This window comes from Ixodes scapularis, unplaced genomic scaffold (assembly GCF_016920785.2).
Source record: "Ixodes scapularis isolate PalLabHiFi unplaced genomic scaffold, ASM1692078v2 PGA_scaffold5__190_contigs__length_132052651, whole genome shotgun sequence".
Taxonomy (NCBI): domain Eukaryota; kingdom Metazoa; phylum Arthropoda; class Arachnida; order Ixodida; family Ixodidae; genus Ixodes; species Ixodes scapularis.
Genome location: NW_024609880.1, coordinates 64795632 through 64813375, shown reverse-complemented (window position 1 = coordinate 64813375; position 17744 = coordinate 64795632). Strand labels below are relative to the sequence as shown.

Genomic DNA, 17744 nt, shown 5'->3' with positions numbered 1-17744 from the left:
ATTATAGGTAAGTTCCAAAACTCCCGCGGAGGGAGGGTCCGCCTCCCGTCGTTTGAAGCGACATCTAAATTTTCCTTTCGAAACTGAGCGTTCCAGAGTACGGTGAAACGCCACCCAGACGCTGTGCTTAAAAAAAAAAAAAAAGAGAAAAAAAACAGTAAATAAAATACACTGCAGCCGTTCTCAAAACGGTGGCGTGTTCAACGACGGGGTGCGAGCCGTGAGGGAAGGGGGAGGCACTGCTCGTGGCTATGTTCTGTTCACTCCTAAGCTGAAAGTGCGACGAAAGTTAGGTGCTCGTTCGACCAGTCGTGTGGTCATCCTCCGTCACGTGATTGCGCTTCCGCCACGGAAAGACGCGCGGAAAGTTGGGTCAGGTGATGAGAGTGAGGCGGCTGATAGGTCCGACGATGTCTACGCTCGCACCGCACTGTCAGTTTGAGGGTGAACGAAGTATATGAGCTGTTCCGTAACAGATCTGATCTAGTGAAGTTGCCACGATGAAAGCGTACGGAGCGCACAGCGCGTTCACACATGGCGACATGCCAATACCGCCGTTTGTGGCGCTGCCAAGCAGCTGCCAGGGCGGAGCGTCGCGCCCACATCAGCTGTTGAACGCTCCCCATGCATAGCGCGGGTAGCCAAGCATCGAATGTTTGCGGATTTTCGCTCAAATAAAGATGGTCATAGTCGGCACGTCGTCAATTTTACTCAGCCGCCTTCTCTTCAGCCCGCCCCTTCCTCATCCGAGGCGGCACACACCCAGCGAGAGCCTCGTCCCCGCAGCCCGCGCATGCTTGCAATAAAGGTAGCAGAGCAACACGTCGTAAATATCGCTTCACTAATCTCCCCCCTTGGCACCTTGCTGGAGCATCGCGCTCAAAACAATTTGGGGTCCCGGGCTCGACCAACACCTCCTAGAGAAGAAGGCCAGAGCGCTCTGAGAGGTTACGTCACAATGGCGGAGGAAGGAAGTCCATGGCGCAACTACGTGAGAATACGCTATCGACGTGAAAACAATGTCCCTTGACAAGCGGCGCGGTGGTGTTCGTTCATGCGCGTTTATCCGACATTAATATACGTTTTAAAGGCGCAGTCTTGTACAATTTATTATATATATAATATAAACGTATTATATAACGCGCTACCAAGGTTGAGAGTACCAAAATTATATTTATGAGTATTCCCGTAACCGCGGGACTACGTGCAGTTCCGCAGCACCCCACACTTTTCGAAAGGACCGGCTGCGATGCTGCTGATGCCACATGGCTCCGATTCTGGTAAATTTACGTTGTGTGTGAGCTGCTGACTGTCTGAAAAGGAACGCTGAGACATCTGAGAAGGGAAGCAAACCGAAAAGAAATCCAGTCGTTGTCGCAGGGAGCGCACACCAGCAAGAGATGGGTCGACAACGTTAAGCCTTTCGTCGCCGCTGCTCTCGTGTGTGGTACTTTTGAGACTTGTTTCCCGTCGTATTTCTGTCATCACCGTAGTCTCGAGTAGTTTTTTTTTTTTTTTTTGTGTTCGCTTGATACTACGGCATTTACGTGCATTCGTGAAACAAGTCCTGCTACGGTTTGAGTGACGTGTGACAACTAGCCAACGAAGGCTCTGGTCGACTAATCGATAGACCTCTCTCTCGACAAAGAGAGGCTTCTTGGAGTTCGTGTTCAAATGTGTTCGTCACGGATATTGTGGGACGTATGGATACGATCGACAGGTGAGAAACAACTTATATACGGGCTTTCTTGTTCATGTAGGACGCAAGTAAGATGCTGCAATCGTTTTTTTTTTTTTTTAATCGCATGATAAATTGCAATTTTGTTCCTTGTCATTATTCGTATGCAGTTGCGTCGACATTTGTAAATATGCGCTCTAATCTAGTTTTCACTGGAAGATGAAAATCAAGTTTGTGTGATTATTGAAAGTGAGTTGTTTGTGGTTCTGTGTTTATTTTTACTAAAGTTATTTTATTGCCTTTTCCGCGTTTATACTAGAATCTTAACTGTATTAAGGTGATAGTATTGTTATATACAAAATAAGTTATGTTTTGTTCTAAGGCAGCTCGAGCCCATAGGGAGAAGTAAATTAGTAGACTAAGTAGTAAGTTTAGTACCCCTGCCACACGGAAACGTTAATATATTTTCATTCAGTGATATAGGATTTAATCAGCTCGCGGTCTTGAGTGATTATACGAGCGCCGCAAGCGGATTTGTCGACCCTATAATGTCATTCGATCGAAATTACATTAATTTTGCCATGTGGCCGGGGTATGATGCAAGAATTCAGTGACTGCACGCGATAACGTCGCTTACATGATCGTGAGAAACGCTTGTCTTGCCTTGTCCGCGTTGACTATGTCTACCTGATTTTTAACTGTTCTGTTTTGCTGTTTCAAAATCGCTGCGTGTCTCGCCATTTTGTCAAAGTATTTCTGTATAAAATATGCATTCCTACAACAATAATTGCATGACTCAATGTTTTCGACTTAAAACAATCACATTTTTCGATAGACGTCTTGTACGCATACCTCGTGCCATTTCGTACCGATTATTTAGCGGTGTAATATTTTGCTCGTGTAATAAAATGTTTTCTAGACCCGTTGCTATGTGCAGCTTTCATTTTAGCTAATACGACACGCGTATGTGACTAAAAACGCGTTACGACTGTCGATCTACGCGCGTTGCATTCGCTTCGACGCGCGCCCCCGATGGCCTTCTTTTTGCGACGTCACGAGAAGAGCACTACGGCCTTGTCTTCTAGGAGGTGTTGGCTCGACTGGCTCGACTCTCCTTGAGGTATGTTCTCGATTTATCTTCTTCCTCAATTTATGTTTAAAAAACAGTCTCAGCTGCGACGCTGACCATGGCGTTTCACCACGCTCAGTGTCACAGCCAGGCCCATTTCCTTAGGTAGAAAACGTACCATCGGCCTCGTCATTCTCCGAGCTCCCTGCCTATATTGCAGCAACTGACTATTCCAAGTGCCTTTTAAAAAAGAATGTGCACCCTAAAACAATAAATAAAAAACTAAGCTTTTTGTTTTGTTTTTTATTTCAAAATAAGCTATCCATTGCCGAACGTTCATACTCCACCCACATGTATAGCGCTAGCGGTCGAACCAGATGATATAGTTCCAGAACTAACCGTTATGTCTTTAGAAAGTAATAAATAGTTTTCCTGCAATTTTTAATTAAAAAAGCGAAGCCTTTTCTACTTTCTTTTTTTTTTTTTTTTTTTGAGGGGGTTAGACGTTTTAGTTGTTTTTGCAGTTTTACTGACAGCCTAAAAAGCGCAGGCCGAGGCGAATCCCTAGAATATTAATATTGTTCAGCGGCCACAAAGCGTGCACATGATGGTTTCTTGAGTTGTCACTGCGTTCCTTACACTGTCGGTGACTCTAAACTGCCGCACGAAACGCGTATAAGTGTTGTAAAGCAACGTACGTTACCATTTAAAGAGAGCAAAGCAAATTAGACCTTGCCTTTTGAGAGAGCGAGAGGTTGGTCTGCTTTCGAGCTCTGGCAAGCGGCTCACATTGTACAAACGAGCGGCCAGCGCAGCAATCCTGGGCTATTTAGTCTGCGTCACGCAGCAAGAATTACACGAAAGCACTCCGGTACGGCCACTTAGGTTTGCACCGCACATGCGCGCATTCGTCACCCTGGTAATTTGGGGTGACAGCCACGCCGGCAGTGCGAATAAAAACGGGACTGGCGATCGCACGTTCAAAGAGAAACTTTTCCGCGCTCTGCGCTTTGAACGGCGCGCGACTTATACCCTATTCACACGAGCATAAAGGTCCCCTTAGCTAAGGCACCTTTATGGCCAAAGGCGAATCAGTTCGCGATCCTCTGCGCATGACATGTGCTCGCGATCTATCAGAGCGGGCTGATTCGCCGATTGCAAAGGGACCTATGTTAAAGGTACCTTTATGCTGGCTGTTTGAATGGGGTATTAGACTCTGTTAAGCTGAGACTGCAGCCCATGCCACAGAGCACGAGAGCTCGAGGTCGCTTGCTTCGAAGCGTTCTTCCGCAGAACGAGCATTTGAGACGCGCATTCGCGCACGTCTGAAAAACAAGGAGCGAGGGCTACCTCGAGCTTGTAGTTTTGGCCATAGCCTCCTCTATAGTGACAAAGCCGGGCAGAGCGCCGCGAGAAGCGGCCGCCGGAATTGAAAAGGTAGAGCGGCAGACAACGGATGAGAGGAGAGCCACGTGACGGGCGCCCCGCTGCGGCGAGACGCCGAAACACACGTCTGCCGAGCGATGGGATGTCCGCTCATGCTCCTCGCGTTCCTCGCGCTACCGCTTCTTTTCTCGTCGGGTTTGAAAACCATGTTTCGGGTCCTCGCCGCTGCAAAAGCTGTGCGCTGACGTCCCGGTTCATCGAGAAATGCTCTGTGCTACCAGATCCTCGCGCTCCAAATCTGCGACCGGGCACTCTATGGTTCCGTCGTCGAACTGCCAGGCTTTGTGAGTATAAAAGCGGCTATGCTTTGGCTGTAGTCTAGTATAGTCCGAGTTTAATTGGCAACAACCCAGTCGCGTTCTCTATTGATGTTTGTCTGCACGAGATCAAGAAAATGGAAGCGAAAGAATCGCCGAAGAATGCAACCATTGCCTCCCAGCTCGTCTTCTACAGTGGCGGTCGCTCCGCTAATACATCGTGCCTTGGTCAGTGTGCAGGCACTGTCCAAAGGAAGTTTCTTCGTTGGACGACGTCCCTGCCACACGTTGGTACACATCAACAGTCTGCCAACATCCATGTCCGTAGCATACATGCACGAAGCCTTCGAGCATGCTTGGGGGCGTGTCCGCATATGCTCCCGTCATCGAGTCTGCCAGAGAACGCATTGTCTTCTGTACAACGTATGGTCACTTTGAATGCGGCTTATGACGTATTCTTTAAAACGAGAAAATCGGCAGAGATGCGCCACAGCCGGTACAGCGTGTAACAACGCCCAGACGAAACTCGAGGTTTCTAAACATCTAAAGGCATGCTTCACACACTAGCGTTCGAGTGTCACCGAATCCAGAGAGTTATTATAATGTACGCTAGAAGTTCAAATGGCGCTATGGTGTGATATTGTAATTTGAAGCAGACTGCAATCAGTCAGAAAGTGACTTCCGATCATGTATTCCTATGGAAAAAAGCGAGTGCATGTTCTCTCTGCGCTCGAATATAAGAGTAAGTATCACAAATAATTCGTGCGTACTACAGGTTGACTGGAACATTTCTCAGTCACGTAGATGAAATAATTGATCCGTTACAAGGTTTTTATTTAAAATTAATGGCATAAAGAACGGTGCTAAAACGGCTTTGTTGATCTATTTATGTGCACTGTCGGACACTATATACATGCGAAACGAACGAACATGTGGAAAACCAATACAGACGGCAAGAACCACGCAGTAACACTGGATCAGTAACTCCTTGCGCGTGCAGACGATCAAAAGAAATTGAAGGCCACGTAATATAGTCCGATTTGCAATAAATAAGTCCTGCTTTATTCTTTCTGCTATTGGATACGTGCGAAGATGCTTGCTCTGCGTTCAAAACACCACCCGCACGCTTGAAACCTTTGGAAATATGGAAACGCCAGAGAACAGGACCCTGATAAAAGCTGCCTGGCACAGGAAATAATAAAAAGACACACCTTACATCGCCCACATACTTCATTCTTTACGTTTTGAATGTTTTAATCGCCCGTAAATATGCACGACGGGCTAATTTGTGACAGGACTTGCATATTAGAAATACACCGGAATGCTGGCGAACTTTGAAAACACTCTACATTCCTTTCAATTATTATCTTCTTCATTTTTTTTTTTTTTTTTTTTAGAATCGCCGTTTGTTTTTACATATGCCTGCTATGGAACAAAGGTTTGGGCCCGAAAGATAGAGAAGTTTAACATCGTTCACTGGTACAGGAAAATTCCGTAACTAAAGCACTTACACTTTTGCAATGTTCATAAAGATACATATTATTCGGTACGACCCAAATAACAAAAGTGTTTCATGATATTTTACGTCGAAGAGACAAAATGCACGCGCGTTTTTCCCACAAGAATGCACAGGAGCACCGCAAAAGTGGACCGGTTGCTGTCTGCTTCAATTTGCCTCCCGGAAGTCGCATAGACACTAACGCCAGTTGAACCCCTAGCGTACATTATAATAGCTCTATGATCGAATGCGTCGAAATCGCCTGTGACCGCTCGCGACAAGGAAACACACTATATTCATCTATCGTCTCGCTTCGGAACACTTATCGTCTCGTATATTTTACGCGTCGTTCTTTCTGCCGCGTGCTTCAGAATAATTGCGGGAACGTTGTATAGGCGACCGTTTCTCGTAGATAGAGCGTAGATGCGATGACACAAATACTGCAAAAAACGCTAGTTTTACGCAGATCGCAAGTGTTCCTGGTCTTCCCGGTAGACGGCGCCAGAGTGCTCGCTCGTCGTAAGCGGTTATATGAGCGGTTGCGACGCACTCGATCACACTCAAACGCACACGCGTGAACGAGCCTCAACATCTAATCTGCTTCTTGTCTTCGTAAAATACAAACGGCTGCACCGTTGTTTTTTTGTTTTTTTTTAGATATTATTTTGAAATTGCTGAGGCCAGCCCAAACTAGGGTGCCTGGAACGCGTCTGTGACTTGCGTGTCTAGCGTCCCGTTCCGTCTGAAGATTTTGATGGCGGGGCGATATGTAAAAGATTGAAAAATAAAGGGTTCCCTTTGTCCGTTCCCGCGTGGGAACCGCGGACTTCAAGACAGGCAAAAATAAATTAATTGGTTCTTTGGAACAAAAAGAAAATTCCGAAGCGAGCCAAACGACTCAAAAAATGTAAAAAGCAACAAGTAAAAGAAAAAAAAAAAGGCTGGTTTACAGAAGACGCGTTTTTTTCCGACGTTTCAAGTTTCAAGAACTTTTCTAGAAAAAGGGAAGAAGCAGATCGGAGAGCAGCACTGCTCTAACGTCATCTCCCCACAAGGGGGGGGGATCGGTGGCCGAGTGGGCTGGCGCACACCAGCGCACGTAGAACGAAAGCTCGCGCTGCAGAACACAGGATTCTCGGTTCAATCCCCACCCCTGCCCTTTTTGATCTGGATGAGAACCGTACCGGCGTGCGGTCGTGTGATCACTACTGCGTGGTGCACGTTAAAAACCCCAGGTTAGCGGTTTGTACTGCACTGGCTAAATTTCTCATATACAGGTGGGAGACTCGTCGCCCGTTGAGGCAGACCAAGTTCTAGGCTGTATAAACATATAAAAACTTTTTTATCCTCACAAGACCGGCGTTGATTTCCCCACAAGGTCGGCGTCATATCTCCCCCTCCCCCCCCCCCCCCCCCACCCCAAAGAAGAAAAAAAATAACGGAACCGCAGAGAAAAATTATTAGTGTCTGAGCTACCTGCAGACCGCGCGATCCACACCACAAGAGACTGGCAGTGCCTGGTATGCTAAGAACTTTGGAGCCGAGCAGCCCCGCATTCTGTATGGATCGAGCGCATGGAATGCAAGGGGTGGGCTCGTGAAGAGTGCGTTGGAGTTGACACAGCGTGTTTCTAGTGGTTTTATTGCCAAAACAGAACGCACATCAGGTTTCTAAGAGTGTCCCATTGTACCCCACTACGTTGTCTCAGGGGCATTACATAAAAAGGGAGGGAGGGATGGCGGTGTACACGCAATGTGCAACGGCAAACGCCAATAATAATAATAATAATAAAAGGAATTAACAAACAAAAATAAGAAAAAAACGAAATTATAAACATTTCATAAACAAAATCAAACAATCGGACAAGTGGGTTTACGCGGTTATAAAAGGGAATGCAGTTTTATGTACGCTTATCAGGAAGTTTAGCGTACTCAAAACAAAACAAAAAACGAGAAATATGTTGTACCATGACTGTTGTTTGGGCTAGTTGGTTCTTACTAGACATGATTAAACGAGAACGAGAAGTCTGGACAACGATATAACGGAACCCAAACACAAAACCAACAAAGCAAAGTTTTTTTAGTGTTTATTTTTTTATTTATTTTTATACGGGCTATTTTGCAGTCTTTTGTACGAGCCTGAGATTTTCCCCATTCCAGTACGTTCCACACTCAAAGTGTGACGCTTTGGAATACCTGCCTTGGTTCTCTTGAAATGCTATTTTCTGTCCACGGTAACCCGGTGCAAAATCGCTTAACGCATTTTGTTTATGTTCTGCGAGTAATGTTCGCAGCGAGTACTTTCACCCTAAGCTTAAAGAGCCGACTCGCGCAGTCAGTCGTCCTGTCGCAAGCGAGCACTCTGAGCGTCGGAGCACAACTCTCGATTGCGTGGTATAAAGTTTAAACACTCGCGGAAAGAAGGCTTTCTTTCGTGTGCCCCGTTGTAGGCGAGAGGCCAGTGCCTATACGTTCTGCTATACTGCAGAACTTGCAACTCCTCTAAGTTGCAAGGTCTTAACTGTCCGCGTCTTGCGGCGAATAAACACACTGAACCTTAATCAGTCATGAGCACGTTACCAGTAAAGAGTAACAGTGTTACAGTTACAGTTACCTAGGCGGGGAAAGTAACTCTGTTACAGTTACAGTTACCGATTTCAAAAAGTAAAGTGTTACAGTTACAGCTACTGCAAAAACAGTAACGCCGTTACTTTCTCGTTACATTACGAAAATTGGACACAAGGAATCACAAACCAAAACAATATTTTATTTGCTACCCTATACTATGAAAGGTGAACTGAGAAATTAGAAAAATTTAAACCCGAAAGGTGTTTCTTTTTTACGGCATTCGCTGTTTCAGCATTTTGATGTGCATAATTTATTTGCAATGATTGTTATAACTTAGAATCAACCGTTTTTCAAAATTGCCATCGGCCCACGTCAGTGAACGTTTTGGTTTATTTTTCACTCCGAAACGAATGAGGAAAAAATGGTCACATAATGACCTTATGGGATATACCCACTCGGAAGCAAGCCTAAACATAGCAGGTAAAACAGCTTCCAAAGAATAAAGGGGGGAAAGGAGACAATTAGCTTCTGGTGCTTTACGAGTGTACGACGACCACCGCGGCCAATTGTGGAAGTCGTTCACTCGAGCGGCTCCGAAGATAATGCATAAGTTAAACAAGCGCCGGCTTTCTGCACAATATGGGGACGGCTTCCTTCAAAACTAAAGCGGATGAGGAAACGGCGAACGGCTGGGTGTAATAACGACAGCACGGACATATCCGAGACACAGCCCAGACGGAATACTCGGAGACATCGCACTACCACCAACACCCGCAGATGGTCCCCACGAGAAAAGAGTGAGCCAAAGTCGGTGAAACAGACATTGTTTGCCGCCCCTACCACCGCGGACGCCGCTTCCTTTATCCCCAGGTTTCGTGCTGACTCGTCCGTCGTCCATTCTCGGTCACTGCATTTTTTTTTTAATGCGTGGCTACGCTTTTTCTTCTTCTTTTTTTTTTTTTCTCAGCACGGAGTGTAGAGAAAAATACTTGAAGATGGCAATTTCTCCATGTCCGCGGCGGTGGGTTCTAATTTATATAGTAAAAAAATAGTAACTGTAACGGTGTAAACAGTTACAGTTACCCAATAAAAAAGAACAGTGCTACAGTTACAAGTTACCAGTATTAAAGAGTAACGCGTTAGAGGTAAAAGTTACCGGAAAAAGTAACTAGTTACAGGTAACGCGTTACTAGTAACTAGTTACTGCCCAAGACTGACCTTAATATTATGATTACTGAATTACGGTGAGGTTGGGATCGTCCTTCCTTTCAACGCGAACTCGAATTCCTGTTGGACGCGACGCAGACACTTTAAGGACGAAACCTGCGAAAGTGCAAGTCAGTTTCTTGCGGGATGCTGCATGACAAAGCGTATCACGTATGTTAGGGGAATTCCCTCGGTGGATTTGGAGCAATCCAAAAGCGCTCCATGCTCGCGCCTTTAGAGCGGCTAATGCTATAGCGCGCTTGTACGCACCAGAAGATACTAACAAAAAAGCGCTTCATAACCGCTCTAAATCCACCGAGAGAATCGCCCATCGCCTTTTTCTTTTCCAACAGAAGTGGCGGTATGGCAAACTCCTCCGCCACACGCTCGATTTGACGCTATTCGGGGAGAAACTGAGGGAAAAGAGGAGACGAGAACGCACGCCCCCGCGTGCTTTCTTCTCCTCCTTTCCCTTGGTTTCTGCCCCCGTAGCCGTAATCACTGACAGGATAAAAAAAAATCAGCAGAGACACTTGATATTGCGTGTAGGAATGTCTTCGCATTCGTACAAGCAGCGCGCCAGTCTTCCTTTTCCACACGGCGCTCAGGCGGTGACATCAGGCTCCCCTTCTGCGCACGCGCGGCGGGCCCCGCCGGCTTCACGACGGCTTCTGTGACGAAGCATCTGCGCTGCTGTGCTTTTCTTTGTGTTTTATTTCTGAGGCGCTTGCTTGATGCCGTATTCTTGCGACCATCTGTCGGGCACAGAGGTCGGCATTTTAGGTCGCCCTCACTCACCCTCACCCTCACAGCCACACTCACCTAAGCCCCTCACTCACCCTCACCCTCACAGCTACACTCACCTTTAGCCCCTCACTCACCCTCACCCTCACACTCACACTCACCTTCAGCCCTTCACTCACCCTCACTGAACCTCACGGCCCTCACGCACTCACCGCCCTCACGGCCCTCACGCCCCTCACCGCCCTCACGGCCCTCACGCCCCTCACTCACTCACCGCCCTCACGCCACTCACGGCCCTCACAGCCCTCACCGCCCTCACGGCCCTCACGGCCCTCACGCACTCATAGCCCTCACGCCACTCACCGCCCTCACCGCCCTCACGGCCCTCACGCCACTCACCGCCCTCACGCCACTCACCGCCCTCACGCCACTCACCGCCCTCACGCCCCTCACGCACTCATGACCATCACGCCACTCAGGCCAGCTTCAGATGGGGCGATTTCGCCCAGAAACTTTACGTCGCAACACCAGCAACACGGGCCGCCCGCGATCGCACGCAGCAACCAATTGCTGCAATTTGCCATCGTCATCATAAAATTTAATTTTTCTTGCACTATTTAGACGCAATTGCGCGTTATAAACGTGTTTTTATGCATTTAAACCTCGTTAAGAATGCTAATGCACCTTTCTGAAACAGTTTATTTCCAAAAAACGATCGATTTCAAACCAGAACCAAGTCTTTCGGTGTCATAATCACCGGCACGAGGTATCACGTGAAAATTTTGCGTCCCTGATTGGATGCAGCCGTTTCAAACGTATTCGAATTGCTCCGAGTTGCTTGCTCATTTCGAGCCGGACCCGATCTCAGCAATTCGTGTCGATCTAGGGAAAGCTGGAGAACAACCCGCCATTAACACCAAAATATCTGAGAAAGATGCTCGATCTGAAGGGGGCCTCACGCACTCACCGCCCTCATGGCCCTCATTGCCCTCACGGCCCTCACCACCCTCACCGCCCTCACGCCCCTCACGCACTCATAGCCCTCACGCCACTCACCGCCCTCACCGCCCTCACGGCCCTCACCGCCCTCACGGCCCTCACGGCCCTCACCGCCCTCACGGCCCTCACCGCCCTCACAGCCCTCACGGCCCTCACTCACCCTCACACTCATAAATTTTCCTGGTTCAGAAACTCACTCACCCTCACCTCACCTGTGAAGATGAGGGTGAGTGAGGGTGAGTGAGGGCCCTCATGAGTGAGGTTTGCCGAGGTATGGTCGGGCACAACGTCGCCGCTTTTTCGCGTAATCGGACAAGTACGGTTTTCGCCTTAAAAGCGTCTTTTCAGATGCCTCGAGCAAGCGCTCGTTGCTTCCGCCATGAGCTGCGCGTGCTCACGAACCGCCCGAGTGTTATCGAAGGTAGGTCTTCAGTTGTCCCGCTGGAGGTAGGACAAGAGCCTCCCTGCCGTTCTCGCCCTGCCAGTGACTACACCAACTGTTGAACCACACTGGTTGGTATATAAAGTTGTTCGACCGCTTACGACGAGAGTCACCGAGAGGTTTGCACACCTCGTGTAAAGCGTGGCTACGAGTTCAAGGGCACTTCGACAGATTCGGGCAGAACCAACTATATGTTCCTGCCGAATTAGGCGATTAGCTGCAGACCTAACTGAAAGAGCAGCGGCAGTTCAAGTGTCAATTTTCCCGCTAAATTTAGGGAGGACACTAATATGTTGTGTAGGACGTCACATGAAGTCACGTGACGTCATTTTCCCCGCTAAATTTAGCGGGGAATCTGGATTGGTGTTGATGTCACCTGACGTCAATATTTCTGCTAAATCTAGCGGGGAAGTTGAATTTCTGTATAGGCCGTGTGGTATCGTGTCAGGCGACGTCAATTATTCCACTAACTTTGGCGGGGAAACTGGATTAGAATGTAGGTCATGTGACATTATTTCCCCGCTAAATTTAGGGGGAAACTGAATTTGTGTTCGGACAATGTGACGTCCATTTTCCCGCTAAATCTAGCGGGTAAACAGAATCTCTGTATAGGTCACGTGATCTCATGTCACGCGTCGTCATTTTCCGGTGCTAAGTTTAGCGGGGGAAATAAACGGCCATAAACAAAACCTCAAGATGGCCCGAGGATCCTTAAAAAAGGTAATCGCTTTAAGAATTGAATTCCACATAGCGCACGACGGGAGAAAGAGTAGCACAGCCTGGAGCCACTAGATACGCGACACTTCAGGGTAAAAACAATTTACCCATCTCGGTGCTTCAAATCATTGCTGTTAGTTATCCGAAGCATCTATTTGAAATTACTGGAAGTGGTAGAACAGTTCGCGACAGAGGAAAACGATATTGCCCTAGCTTTCCGACACCCTATTCCAAACTCACGAAGTCGGATTTTTGAATCGTAAGTATCACCAGTTCCGCCCGCTTTGCGCCATGGCGGTGTCCACAAGATAGTCGAGGAATGGAGCACCGATTAGCGGCGAGATGTTTTGATGGCGCCCTCCTATGTTTCCCCCTTGTGACGTCATTACCTTGCAAACAACAAGTTCGATGGTGTTTGTAAATAGCATGGTGGAAGCCTGAAATCATAGCGCTCTCAAAGCAACACTGCCAACACCGTCGAAATTAAAGTTCTTTCATTCCTCTTATTTCCGTCGATGGTATACCCTTTCCGACGTCATAGTCAGCTTTCGGGCCAATCGTGGAAGGCCGACCATAGCGACGCTTTCGGTCGCGCACGCCAATACTCTAAGCGTAACCTAGCAGTCCTAAAACGTCGATATGATCGACAGTAAAAGCAACTGAGGATCCCGCAGGACCGCAACAAATGCTGCCGCCACGATGAACGATGCTTCTCAAACCCCGGATTTTTTTTCGGGGCTTTTAATGACCATCATCATCATCGTCATCATCACTTATTAAACCTTAAAGGCCCTTACAGGCATTAGATGGATTTGGGGGAGGAGGGGTTGTTAAAAGCTGAAGAACATTGTCGTATAAAGCTATCTCAAGACAAATACGATCACAATATATACGGAAGTATACAGATTTTTGGTGTCACCATGATGGTGACACCAGAAATCTTCTCGTCGCCAATACGCAGGTAAGTGCCATCCCTATGCGAGCCAACGCCTCGAGTCGACCCTCGTTCTAAGCCTCACTCAGCAGCCGAAAAAGCCGAAACAAGCAAACAGGGGGCGCATGAAAGGGCGGGAACGCGATTCGCGGTGACGTGCTCTTGTTTCCGTCGATTGCTTTGATCGCGGTGTACGGAGCCTGGGCAAAACAAGGTCATATATATACCTTGACGTCACGAGCAGTGTCCCACGTTACGTCACAAGTGGCGTTCCGTGTTTCCGGTGAACGTAGATAAACACCGAAAAATAATCCCCGAGCCCAATTGATCAAAACCTCGAATTGGATCCTGTCCTTAAATTAGAAAAACTCAAGTTGGACGAAAAGAATCTTTAGCTTCAGCTTCATTTTCTGTTGGTCCGGAATGCAGTACTCATTGAACTGTCGACGTAACTCTCCCCCCCCCCCCCTTTTTTTTTTTATTTTTCAGGAACAGCATTTATTGTTTTGTTTCGCTATTTGTATTCCAAAGTTTTGCAATATTCAGGTCACGGGCATGTTTCGAGGAGGAAGGGGAAACAATTGACACCGAAAAACACCAATGGAAATTCCCTCTTCCATTTTTCCAACAAAACAAAAAACACCTTCGAATTAGAAAGAAAAAAGTAAAAGTAAACCCGGAAATCACGACGATTTCCTGCAGCTGCGCGTAGGCAGAGCCGGCAAGTCGTCTGCTCCGCAGTGCACCCAAGCAAAGCGGCGCAGTCCACCCCCGAGTCCTGGGGGGCAATCAAGGCACAGTCACGGCTTCATTCTCGTTTTCAGCAAAGGTAACTCTGGATGTTCGCCAGTTCTCGCCAAGTACATAGGAACAAAAAAAGAAAAGCGACGTAGGTTAATGTTATCATTCGAAACACGATATTTCGGGGACAAGGGCCACCGAAAATAACGCGAGCGCGGAAAGAGAAAAAGAAATATAAAAACAAAAAAAGAACACGGAAGCTTATATGCGCTCTGTTTGCCCTTGCCTCCAGAAACTCTCGGCGAAGCGGCGTGCAAACCCCCCAAAAAACCGGTCTTTTTTTTTTTTTTTTTCCCCCTTTTATTACAAAAACGTGTAAGCGTTAATAACATTCTGTTTGTGTGTGGGCGAACCAATTCCGGTTAGACACAAAGGTTGCTACGGCATCAAACGGCGATGCAGTCAAGTAATTCGTACAAATATATATATTTCGGCAGCCGTAAACAGTGCTGCGATTAAAAACAAAAAAGAAAGAAAAAGAGAAAAAGGGGACGGGGGCGCGAATGTCAAATACTTACACAACGGATGCCGAAAACGCAACATGCGGGTAAAGCCGGCAGTGCTTCGGCTACAAGTCAGCGCGACGGCGTCGATCAGGATGTGTTAAGTATTCGGCAGATGTTGTATCAACCCCCCCCCCCCCCCCCCCCCCCCCCCACCTTTATCGAACAAACCCGGAGCTAAAACTTGGTGCGTTGTCCATTCGTATGTCGAGCGTTCTGCGAAATCGGCGCGAAAAGCGCTTCGTCCATCGAAACAATCGCACATGGGCTCGGCGTCCGGTCATATGACAGGGCAACACTGGCGCGCGCTGCTGTCAGGGCTTCAGCGATGATGGATCATTCGTCGCGAAACACGGACAAAGGGCAAGCCCTAGCAAAATAAAAATCGCTAAATAAAGCCCGTAATATTAGACGTTTTAACAACAAAATAAAATGAAACACAATAACGAGAGTAGGCCTTGCGATGCCCCACAGGTGTGCAGAAATTCGAAATAAACATACACATACACCAAAAAACATCCACGTGTGTCGTTTGAACGCCTGAAAACCGGTGGTGGACGATATTGCGCACGCATCGAACAATGATTTGAAAAACTTACTCATTCCGTCGAACTTGCGGATGATGGAGTCTATGAAGGTGTTGTGCGGGGCCACATGACCCCTCCTGACGGGCATGCTGGCGGCGATGGAGGGGGGGAGGAGCGGAACACTCAATCCCTCCCTCTTTCTCACCACCAGCACAACAACAACAACAACAACAACAGCGGCGTGGTTAGCGGCCGTCGAACACGAGACGGCAGCGACGCTGGACAAGGTCCCATCGGGCTCGGCACCAGCGTCGACACTGCGGGCGGGTCGCGGTCTCGGCGTCAGATCCACGGCGCACAGGGGTCGACGACGAGCACGGAAACCACCGCCGACGTTCCGACTTGAACCCGAAAGCAGCGGACGTGGGATGCATCCCGGATTTGTGTGTGCGGAAGACGACGAACGACCGACGTCCGCTCGTTCGGCGCTCCCGACTACCGCCGCGCCGAACGCTGGGTCTGTTGAACGCCGAGCTACGGCGCCGATTGTGCCGTGGGTCGGCTGACTGCGGCGGAGGCTAGGGTCGTCCCTTTTCTTCGCGGCGGAACCGGGCGATGCTGATCCGTTGCGAGGACGCTGGCCACGAAGAAGACGCCATTTCGTCCGGCTGCGGCGACGGAGGCGGAAGGGACTCGGCGTTGGGCCGCCGCACGACTGGAAGTCCGTGAGCTACGCGGGTGCGGGGAACGAAAACGCATCGCTGCTGCTCTCTCCTCCCGGCCGGAATGGGGGTGCTGGGCCACACACGGAATGACGAGCGGAGGATCGTCCAATCCGCTATTGCGGAGCTTGTTCCCTGCTCTTGCTCTCTTCCGCTATCGCTGAACGACGCGGGCGGCTCGCTCGCGGGCACGGAGGCGCCGCGTCGCGGGACGTTGAGCAAGCGAGCGGCGCAGCGCTGCGCAAAGAAAGCGTCGGTGGACAGACCCGCGAAATTATATACTTGTTGGTGCTCCTTTCTGACGTCATGGAGTTGAGAAAGCGGAGCGCTCTCTCTCGGCTTTGATTCGCGACGAAGTCGCGCCTAGTCGAATTGTCGCTGTATCCTAATTTTAGTCTGATGAGTCTGAAAAGCGGTGATTTGCGCTTTGTTTTAGTCGGTGGATCGGACCTCTTTCCAGTAAGCTTCTGCTCATACGTACACCCCCTCCCCTGGCCTTGCTTCTCGCTGTCGCCATTTACGCAGGGCTAGGTTCAGGTCGACCAACATATTCAGCACATATCTTTGCGCGCATCTCGTCCTTTTTGGCCATTCTTGTTTGACTATATACGCTAGTATGGGCCATAAAAGGTAACGAAGATCAGTACAACGGCACGATGCCCATGTATTCTGGCGGTTGGAGGCACCTTCGGCTGCCCTTAATTTGTAGTTCACAGACAGCTCCGCGGACGGAGCTCATTACTGGAGGAAGGTCCATCAGGTGCTCCGACGCTCTTAATGGATGTATGAAGAATGATATATTAAAGCATGAAAGGCTTTTTTCCGGAACCCCCTATCCAAAAACTTCTTTTCTGTCCGTTCGGCCGTTCTTGAAATTGCGTATACTTTCTTGACTAGTGTATAAATACGTTACAATTATTTTACGTGTGTTATGATGTGAGCTCTTATTTAGCGAATGTCATTATCAAATTAAGCAAGACTTGTTCATTTGAGTTAGATTGTCTATCTTTGTAGCTTCAATGATACGTGACGTAGGTATATCTGGAAAATAACGTAATATCGGACGTAAAGATGCTGGGGAGGGGGGGAATGAAAGACGTTTACTAATCCCTGTAACGGCGAATTAGAGCACAGCTCTTGAGGAGGAGGAGGGAAGGCTACGGAGAGGAGGGTATGCCCCTCCTCATTCGTATTTTCTCCTCCTCCCCTCCGCCTCTGCTTTTCCTTCTCCTCCTTCTCTATTTGGGTATCTCCATTTTGCGATATACCGTGCTAAACAATCTGAGAAAGAAAAAAAAAATATATATAGGGTGTTTTTTGTTAAGCTTACCAGAATTTTTAAAAACAAACCATGAAAGCTAGGTTAATGCGGTCTGCACAGGTGAGCTATACGGCCAGGGGCACATAGTATAGGGGCTAATTGAAACGATCAGTCGGCTAATTAGTTAAAATTCGTTAATTAACTTTTTAATTAATGAAAATACACATATAGTTTTAAATCGAAACTTGCTCAGCGTCATCGAAAACCAGTAGATCAGTAATTTTCAGAAAGACATTGAGCGCACGAGAAGCGTAGTAGTGCGCTAAAGTTACCGCTCGTGGAGCAGGTACAAGGCTGGGGATAGATAATACCC

General features: G+C 48.2%; 1 protein-coding gene across 1 annotated transcript in view; it reads right to left on the bottom strand.

The window, feature by feature from the left end:
- The window catches only part of LOC120847348 (potassium voltage-gated channel subfamily H member 2), a 220480-nt gene extending 204377 nt beyond the window's left edge, over nt 1-16103 (bottom strand). Inside the window, exon 1 of the mRNA XM_040219058.3 lies at nt 15461-16103. Coding sequence (XP_040074992.3) covers nt 15461-15536 — 76 coding nt within the window. The 5' untranslated portion in view covers nt 15537-16103. The remainder of the gene's footprint in view (nt 1-15460) is intronic.
- Nucleotides 16104-17744: the final 1641 nt, after the last annotated feature.